The sequence below is a fragment of the Peromyscus californicus genome, unplaced genomic scaffold (genome assembly GCF_007827085.1).
Source record: "Peromyscus californicus insignis strain IS unplaced genomic scaffold, ASM782708v3 Scaffold_10__1_contigs__length_136768540, whole genome shotgun sequence".
Classification (NCBI taxonomy): domain Eukaryota; kingdom Metazoa; phylum Chordata; class Mammalia; order Rodentia; family Cricetidae; genus Peromyscus; species Peromyscus californicus.
The window spans coordinates 83315523-83331847 of record NW_026294391.1 but is presented as its reverse complement, the minus strand read 5'-3'; the positions used below and the strand labels follow the sequence as shown (position 1 = coordinate 83331847).

The 16325-nt window shown below is 40.3% G+C and overlaps 1 protein-coding gene across 5 annotated transcripts in view; it reads left to right on the top strand.

Moving 5' to 3' along the window:
• The window catches only part of Sytl4 (synaptotagmin like 4), a 50932-nt gene that overhangs the window by 13740 nt on the left and 20867 nt on the right, over positions 1-16325 (top strand). For all 5 annotated transcript variants that reach the window (XM_052735418.1, XM_052735403.1, XM_052735412.1 and 2 more), the window contains 4 exons: positions 10168-10342; positions 10555-10770; positions 10906-11015; positions 11257-11359. In XM_052735418.1, coding sequence (XP_052591378.1) covers positions 10233-10342; positions 10555-10770; positions 10906-11015; positions 11257-11359 — 539 coding nt within the window. In that variant the 5' untranslated portion in view covers positions 10168-10232. The remainder of the gene's footprint in view (positions 1-10167; positions 10343-10554; positions 10771-10905; positions 11016-11256; positions 11360-16325) is intronic.

Genomic DNA, 16325 nt, shown 5'->3' with positions numbered 1-16325 from the left:
CTTTATCCTTAGTTAGCTTGTATGGTGCTTAGAACATAGTTGGTCCACCCAATCAATGAACATTTTGTATACAGTGCAGAATTCAGAACTTCAAGCCTGGGAAGGAAGCAGAAACCATAAAAATATTCAGAGGTGACTACTAGGACAGTAGAGGGAAGTCTCATGGAAAAATCTGTGGGGCTAGATTAATTTATACTTACAACTCCAGGAGGCAGAAGGGGGGTGAATAGTCATAGATATTAATTGTGATAGTGCTTTTGGTTGATCTCCTTCAGATATTGCTTTTGCCCCAGTGACGGTTAATGGAGTTCACCAAAGAGAACTTTAAACCTTTGAGATGCCAAATCTACCAGCCTTCCCATTTGAATCTATGCTTGATTTAGTAGTCTAGACTAGATAGTTAAGACATATTTATTCCCATGAGCATATTTATTGAACACTTCTAGGAGAGACATCACCCTAAAATGGAAAGGAGCAGTTGATACAACAACCAACACAGTATTCCAATGTGGACACTGTATTGCAACTAGTTCCTTTGTGTGTAGCAGGATCCAGACAGGATTTCTGGAATGATCCTGAACGAATTCCTAGAAGCTAGCTGGCTTGTTTTCTCCCTGCCTCCTTTCTGTATTACCCCGTTTCTCTTTCCCCTTTCCATCCCTCTCCTCCTTTTCTCTTCTTTCTCTCCTTTCCTCCTCTCTTTCCCCCTCTTTTCTTGCCTTTTTTTTGAGACACAGTCTTGCTATGTAGCCTAGGTTATCCTAAGTTGTGATTATTCTTTCAGCCTCGCAAGTGTTCAATGAAAGCTTTCTTTTCTATGTGGCATGGTTTTGTTCGTTTGTTTGTTTTAGGTTATAGAGATTGACTACATCCTCTGGATTTTTTCTCTCACTTTCCCACACTCTAAAATCAACTCTCTTACCTTTAGACTATTAAATAAGTAAACCCACATGGGTGCTGGGTTTTCAAAGCCTGAAGAACTATCCTTCCCCCATGTTTTGGAATCTTCTGCTCTCCACCCTTAGGAATGGACTTAGAACATTATTGTGGAAGTGGGTTTGATATAACAGTAGTTGAGATCTCTCTTTCCATACCCACCCTCCTTTCTATGTGTGCATGTACTTTCTTGCCATTCTAAACCTTCTGCCATGGATGATGGAACAAAAAGGACCTTCTAAGATGTGTGAAGTGACATGAGTCAGATTCAAAATGACAAAGCTGCATTTTCAATATTCAGAATCTGTATTTAAAAACATATAAGTATATAAGGGGAGTATATAAGGAAGGTTATCAGTGTGTATGTGGGGAGGGGGTAAAAGAGGGCAGTGTGCAGTGAATATAAGCAAAATACATTATCTACACTGTTCTAGTTTTCTTTCTATTGCTGTGATAAACACCATGACCCAAAGCAAGTTGAGGAGGAAAAGGTTTATTTTATCTTATAGTGTATTGTCCACTATGAAGCAAAGTCAGGGCAGGAACTCAAGGCAGGAACCTGGAGGCATGAACTGATGCAGAGGCCATGGAGGAGTGCTCCTTACTGGCTTGTTCCTCATGGCTTGCTCAGCCTGCTTTATATAGAACCCAGGACCACCAGCCCAGGGGTGGCATTATCCACAGTGAGTTAGGTCCTCTCACATCAATAATAAGTCAAGAAAATGCACAGGCTTACCCACAGGCCATTCTATTGGGGACATTTTCTCAATTGAAGTTACTTCTGTCAAACTGGCAGAAAACTAGCCAATATATACATGTATGAAAATATAATGAAGCTCATCATCTTGAATAATTAGAAACTTAAAATTCCTTCATTAAATTGTATCCACAAGGGTTAGGGTATGGCTCAGTATGTGTGGTCCCTTATCATCACAAAAATAAAATCAATAAATAAAATAATTTATAAAATGAAATACTATTTTAAGCCACTAAATTAAAAAAGACTAGATATTATACCTTGATGTTAAAGTTCCCAGCTCCAGAGCCATGAGCCAAATATATCTTTCTTTATAAAATTATCCAGTCTGTGGTATTCTGTCATAGCAGCACAAAATTGAGTGACATACAAAATTTTCTTTCTACTCTGTTGTAAATTTTGCTTACTGACCTTTTCTAAAAAAATAATTTTGATTTTTCATGTGTATGGGTGTTTTGCCCACACGTATATCTGTGTACCATGTGTGTGCAGTGCCATGGAGGCCAGAAGAGAGTCTGTTATTGCGGATAGTATGAGCCGACATACAGGTGCTGAGAATCTAACCTAGCATTCTAGAAGGTCGGCAGCTGGTGCTCTCAACCACTGAACAGTCTCTCCAACCCCTCGATCTTTCAACTTTTTCATGCTTGGAAAAGCTTTGCATTTCACCCCCGTTTTAAAAGATAGATTTTATTTTTAATTATGTGTGGGTTTAAGTAGGGTGTGTGCTCATGAGTGAGGGTGCTTGAAGATGCTGAAGGCATTGGATCCCCTGGAGCTGGCATTCCACACAGGTGTGATCCACCAACATGGGTGGTGGGAATTAAAATAAAGTCCTCTGTAAGAACAGTAAGCTGTCTTTATTTTATTTTATTTATTTATTTATTTATTTATTTATTTATTTATTTATTTATTTATTTTTAGTAAGCTGTCTTAACAACTGAGCCATTCTTCTACTCACTCACCTGTGTTTGAATAATTTTTTTTTTGTTTTTTTTGAGACAGGGTTTCTCTGTGTAGCTTTGGAGCCTGTCCTGGAACTCACTCTAGCCCAGGCTGGCCTCAAACTCACAGAGATCCGCCTGCCTCTGCCTCCCGAGTGCTGGGAATTAAGGCGTGCGCCACCACTGCCCAGCTGAATAATATTTCTTGTGATGTAGATTTTTAAATAGATTGTATTTTTCCTTTTAGTATCTTACAGATGTTGTTCCACTGTTTTCATGGTTATTTTCAATAATTAATGTGCTTTCATCATTATCTCTGTGTATCAGTGTGCAATGTATCTTTGTCCCCGACTCTAACTTTTCTTATTATTTCTTGTTTTAAGTGCTTTGACTGTGGTATGCTACATGCCATGACTTTGTTTGTATATTATTCTTGAAGTTCATTGAGCTTGTTGTGTCTGTGAACTTCACAGTGTTTTTCAAATTTAGTTCATTATTTTCTGAGTTTTTGGTGTTCCCACTTCCATTCATTACTCTCTTTGGTGTATACCAGTTTGGAGTTGTCCTGCAACTCATTGTTGCATTTCTTTTCTCTCATAATTTTCTTCTTACTATGCATCATTTTCTATATTATCATGTCTTCATGCTTATTATCTTTCAACTACAATGTTTAATTTGTTGTTAATGTCGTGTTGTGTATGTAATTTTATATTTCTAGGTTTGACTGCAGTCTTTTAATTTACAGCTTCCATATCCCTACTTGAGTTTTCAAACACATGAAATGCAGCCATAGTAACCATTCTTAATGTCTTTGTTAGGTCCAATATTGGAATTTGTTGAACATTTTCAGTTGATCTTGTTCCATATTATGCATTGGATTTTCCTGATTTTTGTCAAGGCCTGTTAACTTTTAATGGGTACTGGATATGGATGAATTTTACTTTGTTAGGTGTTGTATATTTTTGTATCATAAACATTCTTGAGCTCTGTTTTGAGATTCACTGAAGCTGTTTGGAAGCACTTACATCACTTGAAAATAGATTGATCCTTTCAGGTTTTTCTGGTTAGATTTGGTAGGCAGGATCAGAGCAATTCATAATGTAGGCCTAATTGTTGCCCACTACTGAGGTAATAAGACTTAGTTCTGGAGCCAGTGGTCTATGAATCATGAGGTTTTACAGTCTGGCTGTGGAAATAGACACTGTTTCTGGTCTCACCTGAATGACAGGCACAGTGATTTTGAATCATTTCACGTAGACCACTCCCTGACCTAGAGTAATTTCATCACAGGGATGCCTTGGATTGGTTGGTCCTTTGCTAGATGCTTGAAGGAGGCCTTGTGTAGGCACTTGAAGGGTTCTCTTTATGCTGTTCTACCACATACTCTGTCCCGAGAACTCTGGTCACCTAAGGTTTTCTCAATCTGGGAAGCTTAGCAGACTTTCCCTCATTTCCCCCTCTATACTTTGGCTGGAAAACTCTCTCAATACAGTAAGCTAGAAAAATGAAAAGTCTCACCCCACATATTCGTCATCTCATAGAGATCACAGCCTCGTATTGCCTCATATTCACAGTACAGGAAACACCATTGTTACATGTATTTTGCCAATGTATTGTTCTTTCAGGCAGAGAAGATACACAATCTTTGTTACTTCATCTTGAATGTCAGTAGATGTGACTTTTGGTAACTCTCAATGATTATGCCCAACTTTGTTAGGTCAGTTCAGTTGTCATCTTTCAAACATGTAGGTACCATCACATTACTTGTTTGACATAACCAAATCACCTCTAAATAACTACATTCAAATGCATATAAAATCTGGCATCCAGTAATGTAAATCTCTCATAACAAACCAGTGTCTGCAGTAGAGCTAGCCCTGGTGGTGTAGGTGTGAGTGAGCTGGCCCTGAGGGTGTGAAAACAGGAGAGCTGGTCCACCCTTGCTCCTTGCTGCGTATGGTGAATTAGCCGGGTAAATGCTGGAGAACTCACCCTGGTGGTGAGGATCAGGGAGAGCTGGTGGGCTGACCAACCTGCAATTATGTGTTGGCTCACTCCAACATCCACCCCATCTGTGATCTGCTGGAGCCTATGAAGGGGCAGGTCCTGCAGATCCAAAGCTACAGGATCTTCATGACACAGGGCAACAAGAGGATACCCAAGAGGAGTCCCAGTGAGGGCCCAGCATCGATAGTGTAGCAGAAGCCAGAGGCCTTGAACCAGACCAATGACTCTTTGCAATGAACACTGGAAAGTAAAGATATGTGGACTACAGGGTATATATACTATGTGACTCACTGTGTCACACTACAGATTTCATGATGAGAATTTTTTTTCCTCTTTTTTTATTTTCTCTTAAATTTTTTTTGATTTGATTTGTGGGGGAGGAGTTGCAAGGGCAGAGGGCAGATAAGAAGGGATGGGTAGATTAATGGGATGGAGATGTATGATGTGAAAGACACAAAGAATAAATAAAAAGAAAGTTACAAAAACAGTGTCTGTGTATACCATACAAACATTGACTTAGCAAGAGTAGTTTAATGTAGGGCTTCATGAATAAACTAACATCCTTTGAACAAATCTAGTTCCATCCTTTATGCAGAATAAGATAATTTTTACCAAAATTGTTCATTATCCTTTGGTGGGAAATGACTGTTAATCCATTAGAGTTGACATGTAAAAACATAATGTAATTAGCATTTGTAAGTTTAGAAAAATATTTAATATCACTTCAACCTTTTAGCCCTTGAGCATGAGTCAGGTTTTCAGAAATCCTTTTGTTGTATGCAAGGCTATCAGTGTAATTTCTTATTTAAAAAAGGCTGAAAGCATCACATACTGTCTAGCTAGAGTTTAACTCATGATCAACCCAGAGTATTTAAAATAAAATGACCATTTTTCCAAGATGCAGTGGAGTCTGAAATTATGAATGAACATATATAAAGTGGTGACATGTGCTAGGGTGGTTCAGTGGTACAACAGTTCCCTGTAAGGAGTGAGGCTTTCTTAAAAAGCTACTGCACAGCATCTGTGTGTTCACAGGACTTTAAGCACGCTACGTGTTTTAAAGCTCATTTAACCTTTACAAAACAAGCTCAGGTGTGTGAATTCAGTTACAAATGTATAAACACATTTTTAAAAATAAAGAAGACACTGGTGAGGTTTAGCAATTTATGCAAAGTCACATAGTGAGTTACAGAGTTGAGATTCAAATTCAGTCTGGCTCCGCAGTCCAAGTGTTTAAGACCAGCGCCCACACTGCATCAGGAAAACAACTGTTTTTTCCTCTCTCACCTCCATTACCACTTTTCAGTTTTTGTGGATCTAAATCTGAACACATACAAAGAAATAGATCTCTGAGTGAAGATACTCACTGAAATCATTGATTCATTGAAATCAGACTGTATGTCAGGTACTGTTCTAAGCTTCTGGCTGTGTGAATCCATATTCAAGAATTTCTTTTAATGGAGTCATATGTGGCAGAAGTTTCTAGTTTGAATGCAAATATTACCATATTCACATTTATAAATAGCCTCCATGTTTGAGAGAGAGGGAGGGTATTCGTGTGTTCAACAAATGTAACACAGAATAAAATCTATTGTATTTTCTTTCTCTTAATTTGCATCACTTTTCATTGTTTGAACACCAATAGTGATTTTTTTTTTTTTTTTTTTGGTTTTTTGAGACAGGGTTTCTCTGTGTAGCTTTGCGCCTTTCCTGGAACTCACTTGGTAGCCCAGGCTGGCCTCGAACTCACAGAGATCCGCTGGCCTCTGCCTCCCGAGTGCTGGGATTAAAGGCGTGCGCCACCACCGCCCAGCTCCAATAGTGATTTTTTTTTTTTTTTTTTTTTTTTTTTTTTGGTTTTTCGAGACAGGGTTTCTCTGTGTAGCTTTGCACCTTTCCTGGAACTCGCTTTGGAGACCAGGCTGGCCTCGAACTCACAGAGATCCGCCTGGTGATTTTTAATCTAAGTGCTATTAAGGAGTGCATATATCTGCATGGCTTTCTTGGGTATTTCCAAAGGCCATCTAGCTAATAAGTAGAGCCAGAGTTTGCATCCAACACTGTCTGATACCACTGTCTTCATTATTCATGCTTTCTTTTTTCCTTTTAAAAGCTATCGTTAGAATTTAAGATACTTAAAGACAGCTCCTTCATATGAGGGTTTGTGCCTAGTCTTTTGTTTTATTTTACAATGTAATTTAATTCTACATATCAGCCACGAATTCCCTTGTTCTCCCCCCCTCCCGCCCCCCCTCACCTTTCCCCCAGCCCACCCCCCATTCCCACCTCCTCCAGGGCAAAGCCTTCCCCACAGACTGAGGTCAACCTGGTAGACTCAGTCCAGGTAGGTCTAGTCCCCTCCTCCCAGGCCGAGCCAAACAATCCTGCATAGGCCCCAGGTTTCAAACAGCCAACTCATGCAATGAGCACAGGACCCGGTCCCACTGCCTGGATGCCTCCCAAACAGATCAAGCCAATCAACTGTCTCACCCATTCAGAGGGCCTGATCCAGTTGGTGACCCCTCAGCCATTGGTTCATAGTTCATGTGTTTCCATTCGTTTGGCTATTTATCCCTGTGCTTTATCCAGCCTTGGTCTCAACAATTCTTGCTCATATAAACCATCCTCTTTCTCGCCAATTGGACTCCCAGAGCTCCACCCGGGGCCTGGCCGTGGATCTCTGCATCCAGATCCCTCAGTCGTTGGATGGGGTTTCTAGCACGACAATTAGGGTGTTTAGCCGTCCTATCACCAGAGTAGGTCAGTTCGGGCTGTCTCTCGACCATTGCCAGCAGTCTATTGTGGGGGCATCTTTGTGGATTTCTGTGGGCCTCTCTAGCACGTTGCTTCTTCCTATTCTCATGTGGTCTTCATTTACCATGGTCTCCTATTCCTTGTTCTCCCTCTCTGTTCTTGATCCAGCTGGGATCTCCCGCTCCCCTAAGCTCTCTTTCCCTCGACCCTCGCCCTTCATTACCTCCACTCATGTCCAGGCTGTTCATGTAGATCTCATCCATTTCTCCGTCATTGGGCGATCCCTGTGTCTTTCTTGGGGTCCTGTTTTCCAGGTAGCCTCCCTGGTGTTGTGAGTAGCAGTCCAGTCATCCTTGTTCCACATCTAGTATCCTGCTATGAGTGAGTACATACCATGTTTGTCTTTCTGAGTCTGGGTTACCTCACTCAGGATGATTTTTTCTAGATCCATCCATTTGCCTGCAAACCTCATGATGTCATTGTTTTTCTCTGCTGAGTAGTATTCCATTGTGTATATGTACCACATTTTGTTTATCCATTCTTCAGTTGAAGGGCATCTAGGTTGTTTCCAGGTTCTGGCTATTACAAACAATGCTGATATGAACATAGTCTTATTATAACTTGTTATGCTGTGTTTGGTTGATATCCCTGGGAGGCCTGCTCTTTTCTGAAGGGAAATGGAGGAGGAGTGGATGGGGGAGAAGGGAGGTAGGGGACACTGGGAGGAGTGGAGGAAGGGGAAATAATGGTCAGGATGTAATATATGAGAGAGGAATAAAGAAAAAAGAAAAGATAGCTACTTCCTTCTCTTCTTAAAACCTAGCTTTGTTGGAGTTAGCATTAATGGTTATACACTATTGTTTCTTAATCTGTAGGACCAGGGTTCAGATTATGTAGAATTCTAAATATGTTCACTAAATCCAACTTATTGTTTAATTTGCCTATATATTTTCTATTTTTTCTGCTAGAACTATTATTAATTGAGACATAAGTCAACTTTCTGTTCTGGTGGATAAATTGACAGTTTCTCCCCTTGCTTTGGTATTTGCATGGAATATTATCCTCACCTTTAGCAATAAATGCATGTAATTGCTAACTAAAGAAGCTACCTATTCTAGAATACCTTGTTCTGGGTCCAGGTCCTATCAAAATGCTATTTCAATGAAATTTGACACTACATGACCACACAGAATGAACAAATTGTCCACCAGAGCTCCAGTTTTGACAAGTGATCTTAGCCACGACTTGGCCCTCAAACTTGCTATGTAGCAAAGGATGCCCTGAACTTTCTGATCTTCCTGTCTGTGCCCCCTGAGTGCTGGGGTTACAGATGTGAGCCACCAAACTTTGTTGATAAGGTGCTGGGGCTTGAACCCAGGGCTTCATGCATGCTAGGAAAGCACTCTGTCAATTGAGCTACATCTCCAGCTGTAATTATATGATGTTCTAACATAAAAAAGCATTGCCAAAGATGCTTGATGGATTTCTACTGTGTGCGTAATGATTTATAAACTTCTTCGTTGTCAAGAATACTTAGGAGGTATATAAGTCAGCTCTAACCCATCTCTCCCTCCATTCTCCTTTATCATCAAAAGTACTCATAGGGTAGAAAGATGGTTCAGTGGATATGAATGCATATTACTCTTCCAGAGGATTCTAGTTATTTTCTCAGCACCCGTATGGAGTGGCTTACAACTGCCTGTAACTCCACCTCCATGAGATCTGATGCTCTCTTCTGGTATACCGTAGCACCTGCATACACATGGTACACACACACACACACACACACACACACACACACACCCTTAAAACACTCATTTTAATAAGGCAAGATCTGCTTCCTCTGTAAAAACCCTCACATGTAAATAGTGTTTTCTTTCTTTGTCTAACTATCTCTCCCTCTCCTGTCTATGTGTAGAGGAATTCCTAAATGGTCTTATTAAATTAAAAACACGGAGCCAGAAATTTGGGTTAAAGTCCTAGAGAGATCAGGGAAATACAGAAAGCCACCAGCTAACTTCACCTCACCAACTCTGCAGCTTCCAAAGACAGAATTGGCTACATCTGTAAATTTTCATAGATTTAATTTGCAATTCCTTGATAGCATGTAGCACAAAGTACTGTGTTCATGTGTGCAAATTTCTGAAAGGCAGGGACCATGGTTTACTCATTTCTGTATCTCCAGTGCTTTGCAAAATACTTCATAGAGTGGTGCTCAACAGCTATTCATGAAATGGGAGAAGCTGCTCTCAAGTGCAGGGCCAGTGGAAGTTATCTGGGAGGTAGCGGGGGTGGTAGAATCTTTTGAAGCGTTATCAGGAAGCTGACTAAATTCCAGGAACACAGGAACTAGTCAGGAATGAAGAACTGAGCCTAAACTGGTAGTCCCCTTCAATGCAGAGACCCCTGCCTGATTATTTGGGTTAATAGAATTGGGACTTGAGAACACAGAATAATAAAGTTGGATGTCAAGGACCTACTTTGTGGAGGGAGAGTTTGACTCAGCTGGTTCTATGATCTTTCCTAAGATGCTTATTCTGAATGACCCAGCAGTTTCCCAGAGTCATGAGTAGTTTCTCAAAAAAAAAATCGTCAGAGGGCCTGGTTCAAGTGTGAAAGTAGAAATGGTGAATAGATCAGATTCTTTTACTTTGTCTTTTTAGCTTGACTCAAGGAGGAGGTGTCCTGGAGAAAGGTTCTAGGGCTGTACAGTTACTCTGGACTTAATCTGGACTTATCTTTGTGTAATTAATTGTTCTTTTATTTCAGACAACTCTGGTCACTCAACTCGCCCGGTTGCTTTGAAGAAAGAAGATAAAGAGTAGAAATACATCATGTCGGAGATACTAGACCTCTCTTTTCTGTCTGATATGGAAAGGGATTTGATCCTTGGTGTTCTGCAGAGAGATGAGGAACTCAGAAAAGCAGATGAGAAAAGGATTAGGTAAGAGTCCCAGAAACAGTATGTACTTCCAGGCTTCCAACCAAGAATACCCAAGCTTTCCCATTGCTTCTTCACTCACTGTCGGAACTAGGGCTATGATTTTCAACTCAGTGGGTCGAGTTTGGCTCCGAGTCTGTTCCTTTTACACTGCCATTACCTCAACTTGTTAAGATCCTGAACCCACTTGTGCCTCTGATTTTGGGTCTTGGCAGGCGACTGAAGAATGAGCTCCTGGAGATAAAACGGAAAGGTGCCAAAAGGGGCAGCCAACACTACAGTGATCGAACCTGTGCCCGGTGCCAGGAGGGCCTGGGCCGTTTGATTTCCAAGAGCAACACCTGTGTGGGGTGCAATCATTTAGTGTGTCGAGAATGCCGCGTTCTGGAAAATAATGGTTCCTGGAGGTGCAAGGTGTGCGCCAAGGAAATGTGAGTGTCACTTAACAGCATAGTAGAGGGGAGATGAGTCAGGCTGTAGTGCGAATTTTTGTCGTCAACTTTATTAGTGGAATGGCAAGAGTCATTATTTATACATCTGACTTTTATTTTTTTCTTTTCTCCCAGAGAGCTGAAGAAAGCAACTGGAGATTGGTTTTATGATCAGAAAGTAAACCGCTTTGCATACCGAACAGGCAGTGAGATAATCAGGATGTCCCTGCGCAGGAAGCCTGCAGGTATTGACCCGGGCTAGAGGCTGTTCCCTGAAGGACCTAGCTTCAGGGTTAGGTAGGCTTCTGTAGAATCCAGCTGCATTCTGGCCACTGGCCATTTAACCCGAGGGGCTCAGCCAGTTTGTGGGAATGTAAAAGAATGTATCCATTCCCCCAGCAAGTGTGTGCTCTAGGGGAGATGCTTTGACAGTTGTTTCTTTCCTTGCCCGGGTCACTACTAGCCTGCCATGCTTTTGTTTTGAAGCAAGCAAAAGAGAGCCAGTGGGTCAGTCCCTCCTTCAGCAGCCACAGATGGGTGAGATCTGGCCAGGAAGAAAGAGCATTCAGGAACAACAGAGGGAACCCAGGTAAGAGCCAAGGAATTATTATTGTTCAATTCTTCTATTACCTTAATTCATTTCCTAAAATAATAGGCATTATTAGAGGGACATTGGAAAGTACAGATAAAATCAAAGAAGGAGAAAAAAATTAATCCTGATCCCATTAGCCCCATGTAAATATCAACATTGTGGCAAATTTACTTTGTTCTTACGCTGCACTGTGCTGTGAAAAAGAAAGCTGTTGACTCTTAACAAAGATTTATTTACTTAAAAAGTTGTGTGTCTGTCTGCAGGTATGTGCCCATGTGTGCAGGTGCTTTCAGAGGCCAGAGGATGTTAGATCTCCTGGAGTTGGACTCCTCAGCAGTTGTGAGCCACCTCACAAGGGTGCTGGCAACTGAGCCTGGGTCCTCTGCCAGAGCAAGAAGCATCCTTAACTGTGGAGTCGCTCGCTTCATCTCTCCAGTCCCACATCAGCTTTCTCCCATACCTCCCTAATCTTTTCTTTTACTTAATTTTTCTCAGGCTTTGTGATATTTTCTTTCTGTTATACAACTGTAAATCAACAGACTTTAAAAACCGGTTTAGTTTTAGTGTCATATTTATAAGGATTGTTTGCAATCTGGCCTCACACCCTGACTTCTCTACTCCTGAATTCTTTACTTTGGCTTTATTTCTTGGTTGTCTAGATTTCATCATTGGGAGCTTCCTTCAAGAAGGGTTTGTGATGTTTATTGCATTCTTTCATTTTCAGAATGCCTGCCATTTTCAGAATACCTTTGCACTCGAATAGCATCTTAGCTGAACATTACGGGCTTGAGTCGTGCTTTCGTTCTCTCAGACTGTTGTGGATGTTGCTCTGTTGTCTTCTGCCATTGAGTCTAACTATGAAAAAGGCCACCTTGACATTTTTACCCTTGTAGGCAACTGTGTGTGTGTGTGTGTACATGCACAAATACACATGGGTGTGTATGGATATGAGAATTTGTGTGGATATAATCGGATTTACTGGGAAAAATGCTTTTTTCTTGAGTATTAGTAATTTAAAAATGTAAGTCAACGATGGTTATTCCAAACTATTTTTTCTTGATATATGATATACTCTTGATGACATTTTTCTTTATAATTGGAATTTTTCTGTACCATGTCCTTAAACATTTTTCCTGTTTTGTTAGTTAAGGGCACCACCTCACGGATATTGGATTTCATTTATCTTCTGTTTGTATAATTTTTTTAAAAAACTGCATGATACAAAAGCAAAAGAGAAAGATGGAAGCAATTTACCATGGAGACCCCAACTTATTCTTTTCTTCCATGCTATTTGAATTTGGGATATTATTTTTCTTTCTCCCTCCCCACCCCATGTCTCTTCCTCTCCACTTTCAGACTTTAATTTAATGGTCTGAAGAAATTATCTTCAGATTTTAATTTTGTTTTTCTTCAATTGTTTTATCATTTTTGTTGTTTTATCATCTTGTATTTGAGCTCATGCACTTTATCAAGTCTACATTATGCTTGTCCAAAAAGAACCAAGTATATTTATGCAAACCAAGACAACTGTGACATTATTATATGATGTAAATTTGTGGGCCCACCATCATATATGCACTCCCTCTTGGAGTGAAATATCATTACATATCACATGGATAGTTTTTTAAATTAATTTTATTTTAAAAAGATTATTAAACTTCATTTTGGAGCTAAAAAACTAGAGCATCTATTTGCTCACTTAAAAAGAGATTTTTAAACTTTGTTTTGGAGCTAGGGATCAAACTCAGAACCTTGTGCTTGCTAGGCAAGTGTTCTACCACAGAGCTAAATTGCCAACCCAAGATTTAAATTTTTTAACTGATACAAAAAATTGTATTTACTTATGGGATAGCATGTGGTATTTTAATAAAAGCATACATCATGTAATGCTTAAATCAAGTTAGGTAAAGCTACTTTTCATAATTCTCACCTCTTTATGGTGAAAATATTCAAAACTTTTTCTTGTTTTTTAAAGATCCAGTACGTCGTGTCATGTGTAGTCGTGTAGATGGAGCCTTGCACCCTGAAACTTCTTACACTGGTCCAACTGTAACTTAGCACTCTCTCATTCTCCCTTCTTCTGACAGGCACTATTTCACTCCTATGTGCATGGAAAATGTGCCTGCTTGTATGTCTGTGTACCACATTCGTTCCTTGTGCCTGCAGAGGTCAGAAGAGGGTATTGGATCCCCTGGGATTGGAGTTAAAGATGGTCGTAGGCTACCATGTGGGTGCTGGGGAACTGAGCCAGGGCCCTCATGATGAGAAACCACTTCTCTTAATCACTAGGCTATCTTTCCAGCCCTGTTGTACTTATTTTTCTGTAATTCTAGAGGAGAGGTGGAAGGTAGGCTGTAGTCGCAATGTGTGTCTCCCGAACTTCTAAAATCTTAGGTTTTCTCATTTATTTTTTGTCTGTAGTGTGTGTGTGTGTGTGTGTGTGTGTGTGTGTGTGTGTGTGTGTGTGTGTGTGTCTGTCTGTCTGTGTGTGCAAATGAGGAGGTCAGAGGAAGACATCAGGTGTCCTGCCCTAACGTCCTCTACCTTATTCCCTTGAAACAGAGACTTGCACTGAGCCTGGAGCTAGGCTGGCTGCCATCTCGGTGGTCCTTCCCCTCCTTCCACACAAAGCAATGTGTTCAGGCTCGTGGTAATAACACCTGGGTTTTACATGGGATCTGGGGATCCAAACTCAGGTCCTCATGCTTGCAAAGCAAGCATTCTTACTCACTGACCCATCTCCTCAGCACCCTCAAATCTGTTTTCTTAACTATTGTGTGTGTGTGTGTGTGTGTTTTGTAACCTTTTGATTTGTGGACTTATACTTTACCCCATTTGTTTGTTGCTGGGGTATTTTAGGCATATGGGTTGTAAAGAGTTTTTCTTAAATCTTACCTCAACCAAAGTGAAAAGATTTTATTGCACTTTTTATGATGGCTAAAGAACAGTATAGGGCTGGTGGCACATGTCTCTATTTCCAGGTCCTTGTGAGGCTGCAGGAGGAGGCCCAGAAGCACTTTGAACTCTGTAGTAAAACCAGAGATTGAAAAGAAGTATACAGAAACATGATAGTGAAGTTCTCCAGTAACCTCATTTTCCTTGCCCAATCATTGTTAATAGTCATTGATAATTTTGGCATGTGAACTACCAAGATCTCCAAACATACCTATGTGAGCTAAACTCCTGCATTTTAATTGTTTTTAAAAGATTATATTATGGACATGTTAAGTATAAAATGAAAGAAAAAGAACTTTATAAACAGTGATACAGACAATGTCATAGAAAAGGAGCAAAAGCTCTGAACAGATATTTTATTAAAAATAATATTCAGATATCAAATAATGATGTTCAACATCATCAATCACTAGAAGAATGCAAATAAAATAGCGGTGAGATGCCACATGCCCACCAGAATGGTTAGCATTTCAAAAGCTTGACAATACCAAGCGCTGGATGTAAAACAACGGAACTTCTCATTCACTTCTGTGGAGAAGTGTTTACCATGGTCAGGTGCTCTGGAAAAGTTTAGTCTTTTAAAAGTTCACTGTACAACTACTGTGTGATTCAGATGTTTCATTCACAGACATGTAACTCAAGAGACGTCAAAGCATATGCCCATGCAAAGACTTATGTATGTATATTTGTAGAAGTTTCATTTATTTTTTAGGACAGTAAGGAATTTTTTTTTTTAAATTTGGCAGGGCTGGGAACTGAACTTATGGCCTCATACAAGCTAGGCAAGTATCTCCTAGTAAATTATATTCCCAGACATGGAATTGAAAAAACAAAACAACCATGTCAGTGTATGGGCCTGGAGAGATGGCTCTGCTGCCGCTGGTTGCCACTCTAATGTGAGGACTAGAGTGGAGATCCTTCCAACCCATTTAGTAGTTGCTTTGGTGTAGCACTTGGGGAGGCTTCGACAAAGAATCACATAGCAAGATGACGGTTTACTATGTCAGCCAGAAACCCTGCCTCAATATATGACGAGAGGGACCAAGGAGGACACCAATGTCAATATTGCACACACACACACACACACACACACACACACACACACACACACACACACACCTACCTACATATATGTAAACGTTTATACACCCATGCATACCACTCACATATGTTTTTAGGTATGTTTCATCAGAGAACTACTTAAATTATTTTATGTTTATAAAACTCTGGAAAACAACAAAGCAAATTTAGTAACTATACATATAGTATGTAAAACCAAAAGATGGCATATTAATAGTAGTCATGCAAATTTGATATGCTACGTTATACTACTCTAGTAAAACTGCTCCTCTGCTTACTTTTTATCTCCTATTTTTCTTTTTTTTAAAATAGACTTTATCATGTGTAGATGATTACAGCTACAGTGAGTTTTGTGGGTGGTCCACTGGCCATGCCATGCCCCCAACACAGACTTTCACAATACTGTTCCTCAGCCTCTGGCTCTTGCATTCTTGTACCTTTCTGTGATGTTCCCTGAGCCTTGGCAGGGGATGGGAGGATGGTTGATATAGATGTTGTATTTAGGGCTAAGCACTCAGTAGACACTTATGCTCAGTACTTTGATGAGTTATAACTCTCTGTATTAACTGCTGACCACTGCAGAGAGAAATTTATTTGGCCAAAGTTGAGGGCAGCACCAATTTATGGGTGTAAATATAAATATTTAGAAAGCAGTTTGACAACATGTCATTTACCAAAACAACAGTTGTAGGTTTTTTCCCCTAGGGCCTCTGACCTGCCGAGCCGTGGGCTTTTGATCAGGTTTACAATACCAGGCCTCAATTCTTTCTGTGGAGCAGTTAGTCATCCTCATAAACTTCATGCCACTATTGCCCCAGTGGGTGCATTCTGCCTGGCAGGTCAGCATCTAGGGTTGGCTTCACGGATACCAATGATGTGATTTTTTTTTCTCCCAGTGGCCTATGCAGCACCTTCCAGTACCATGAAA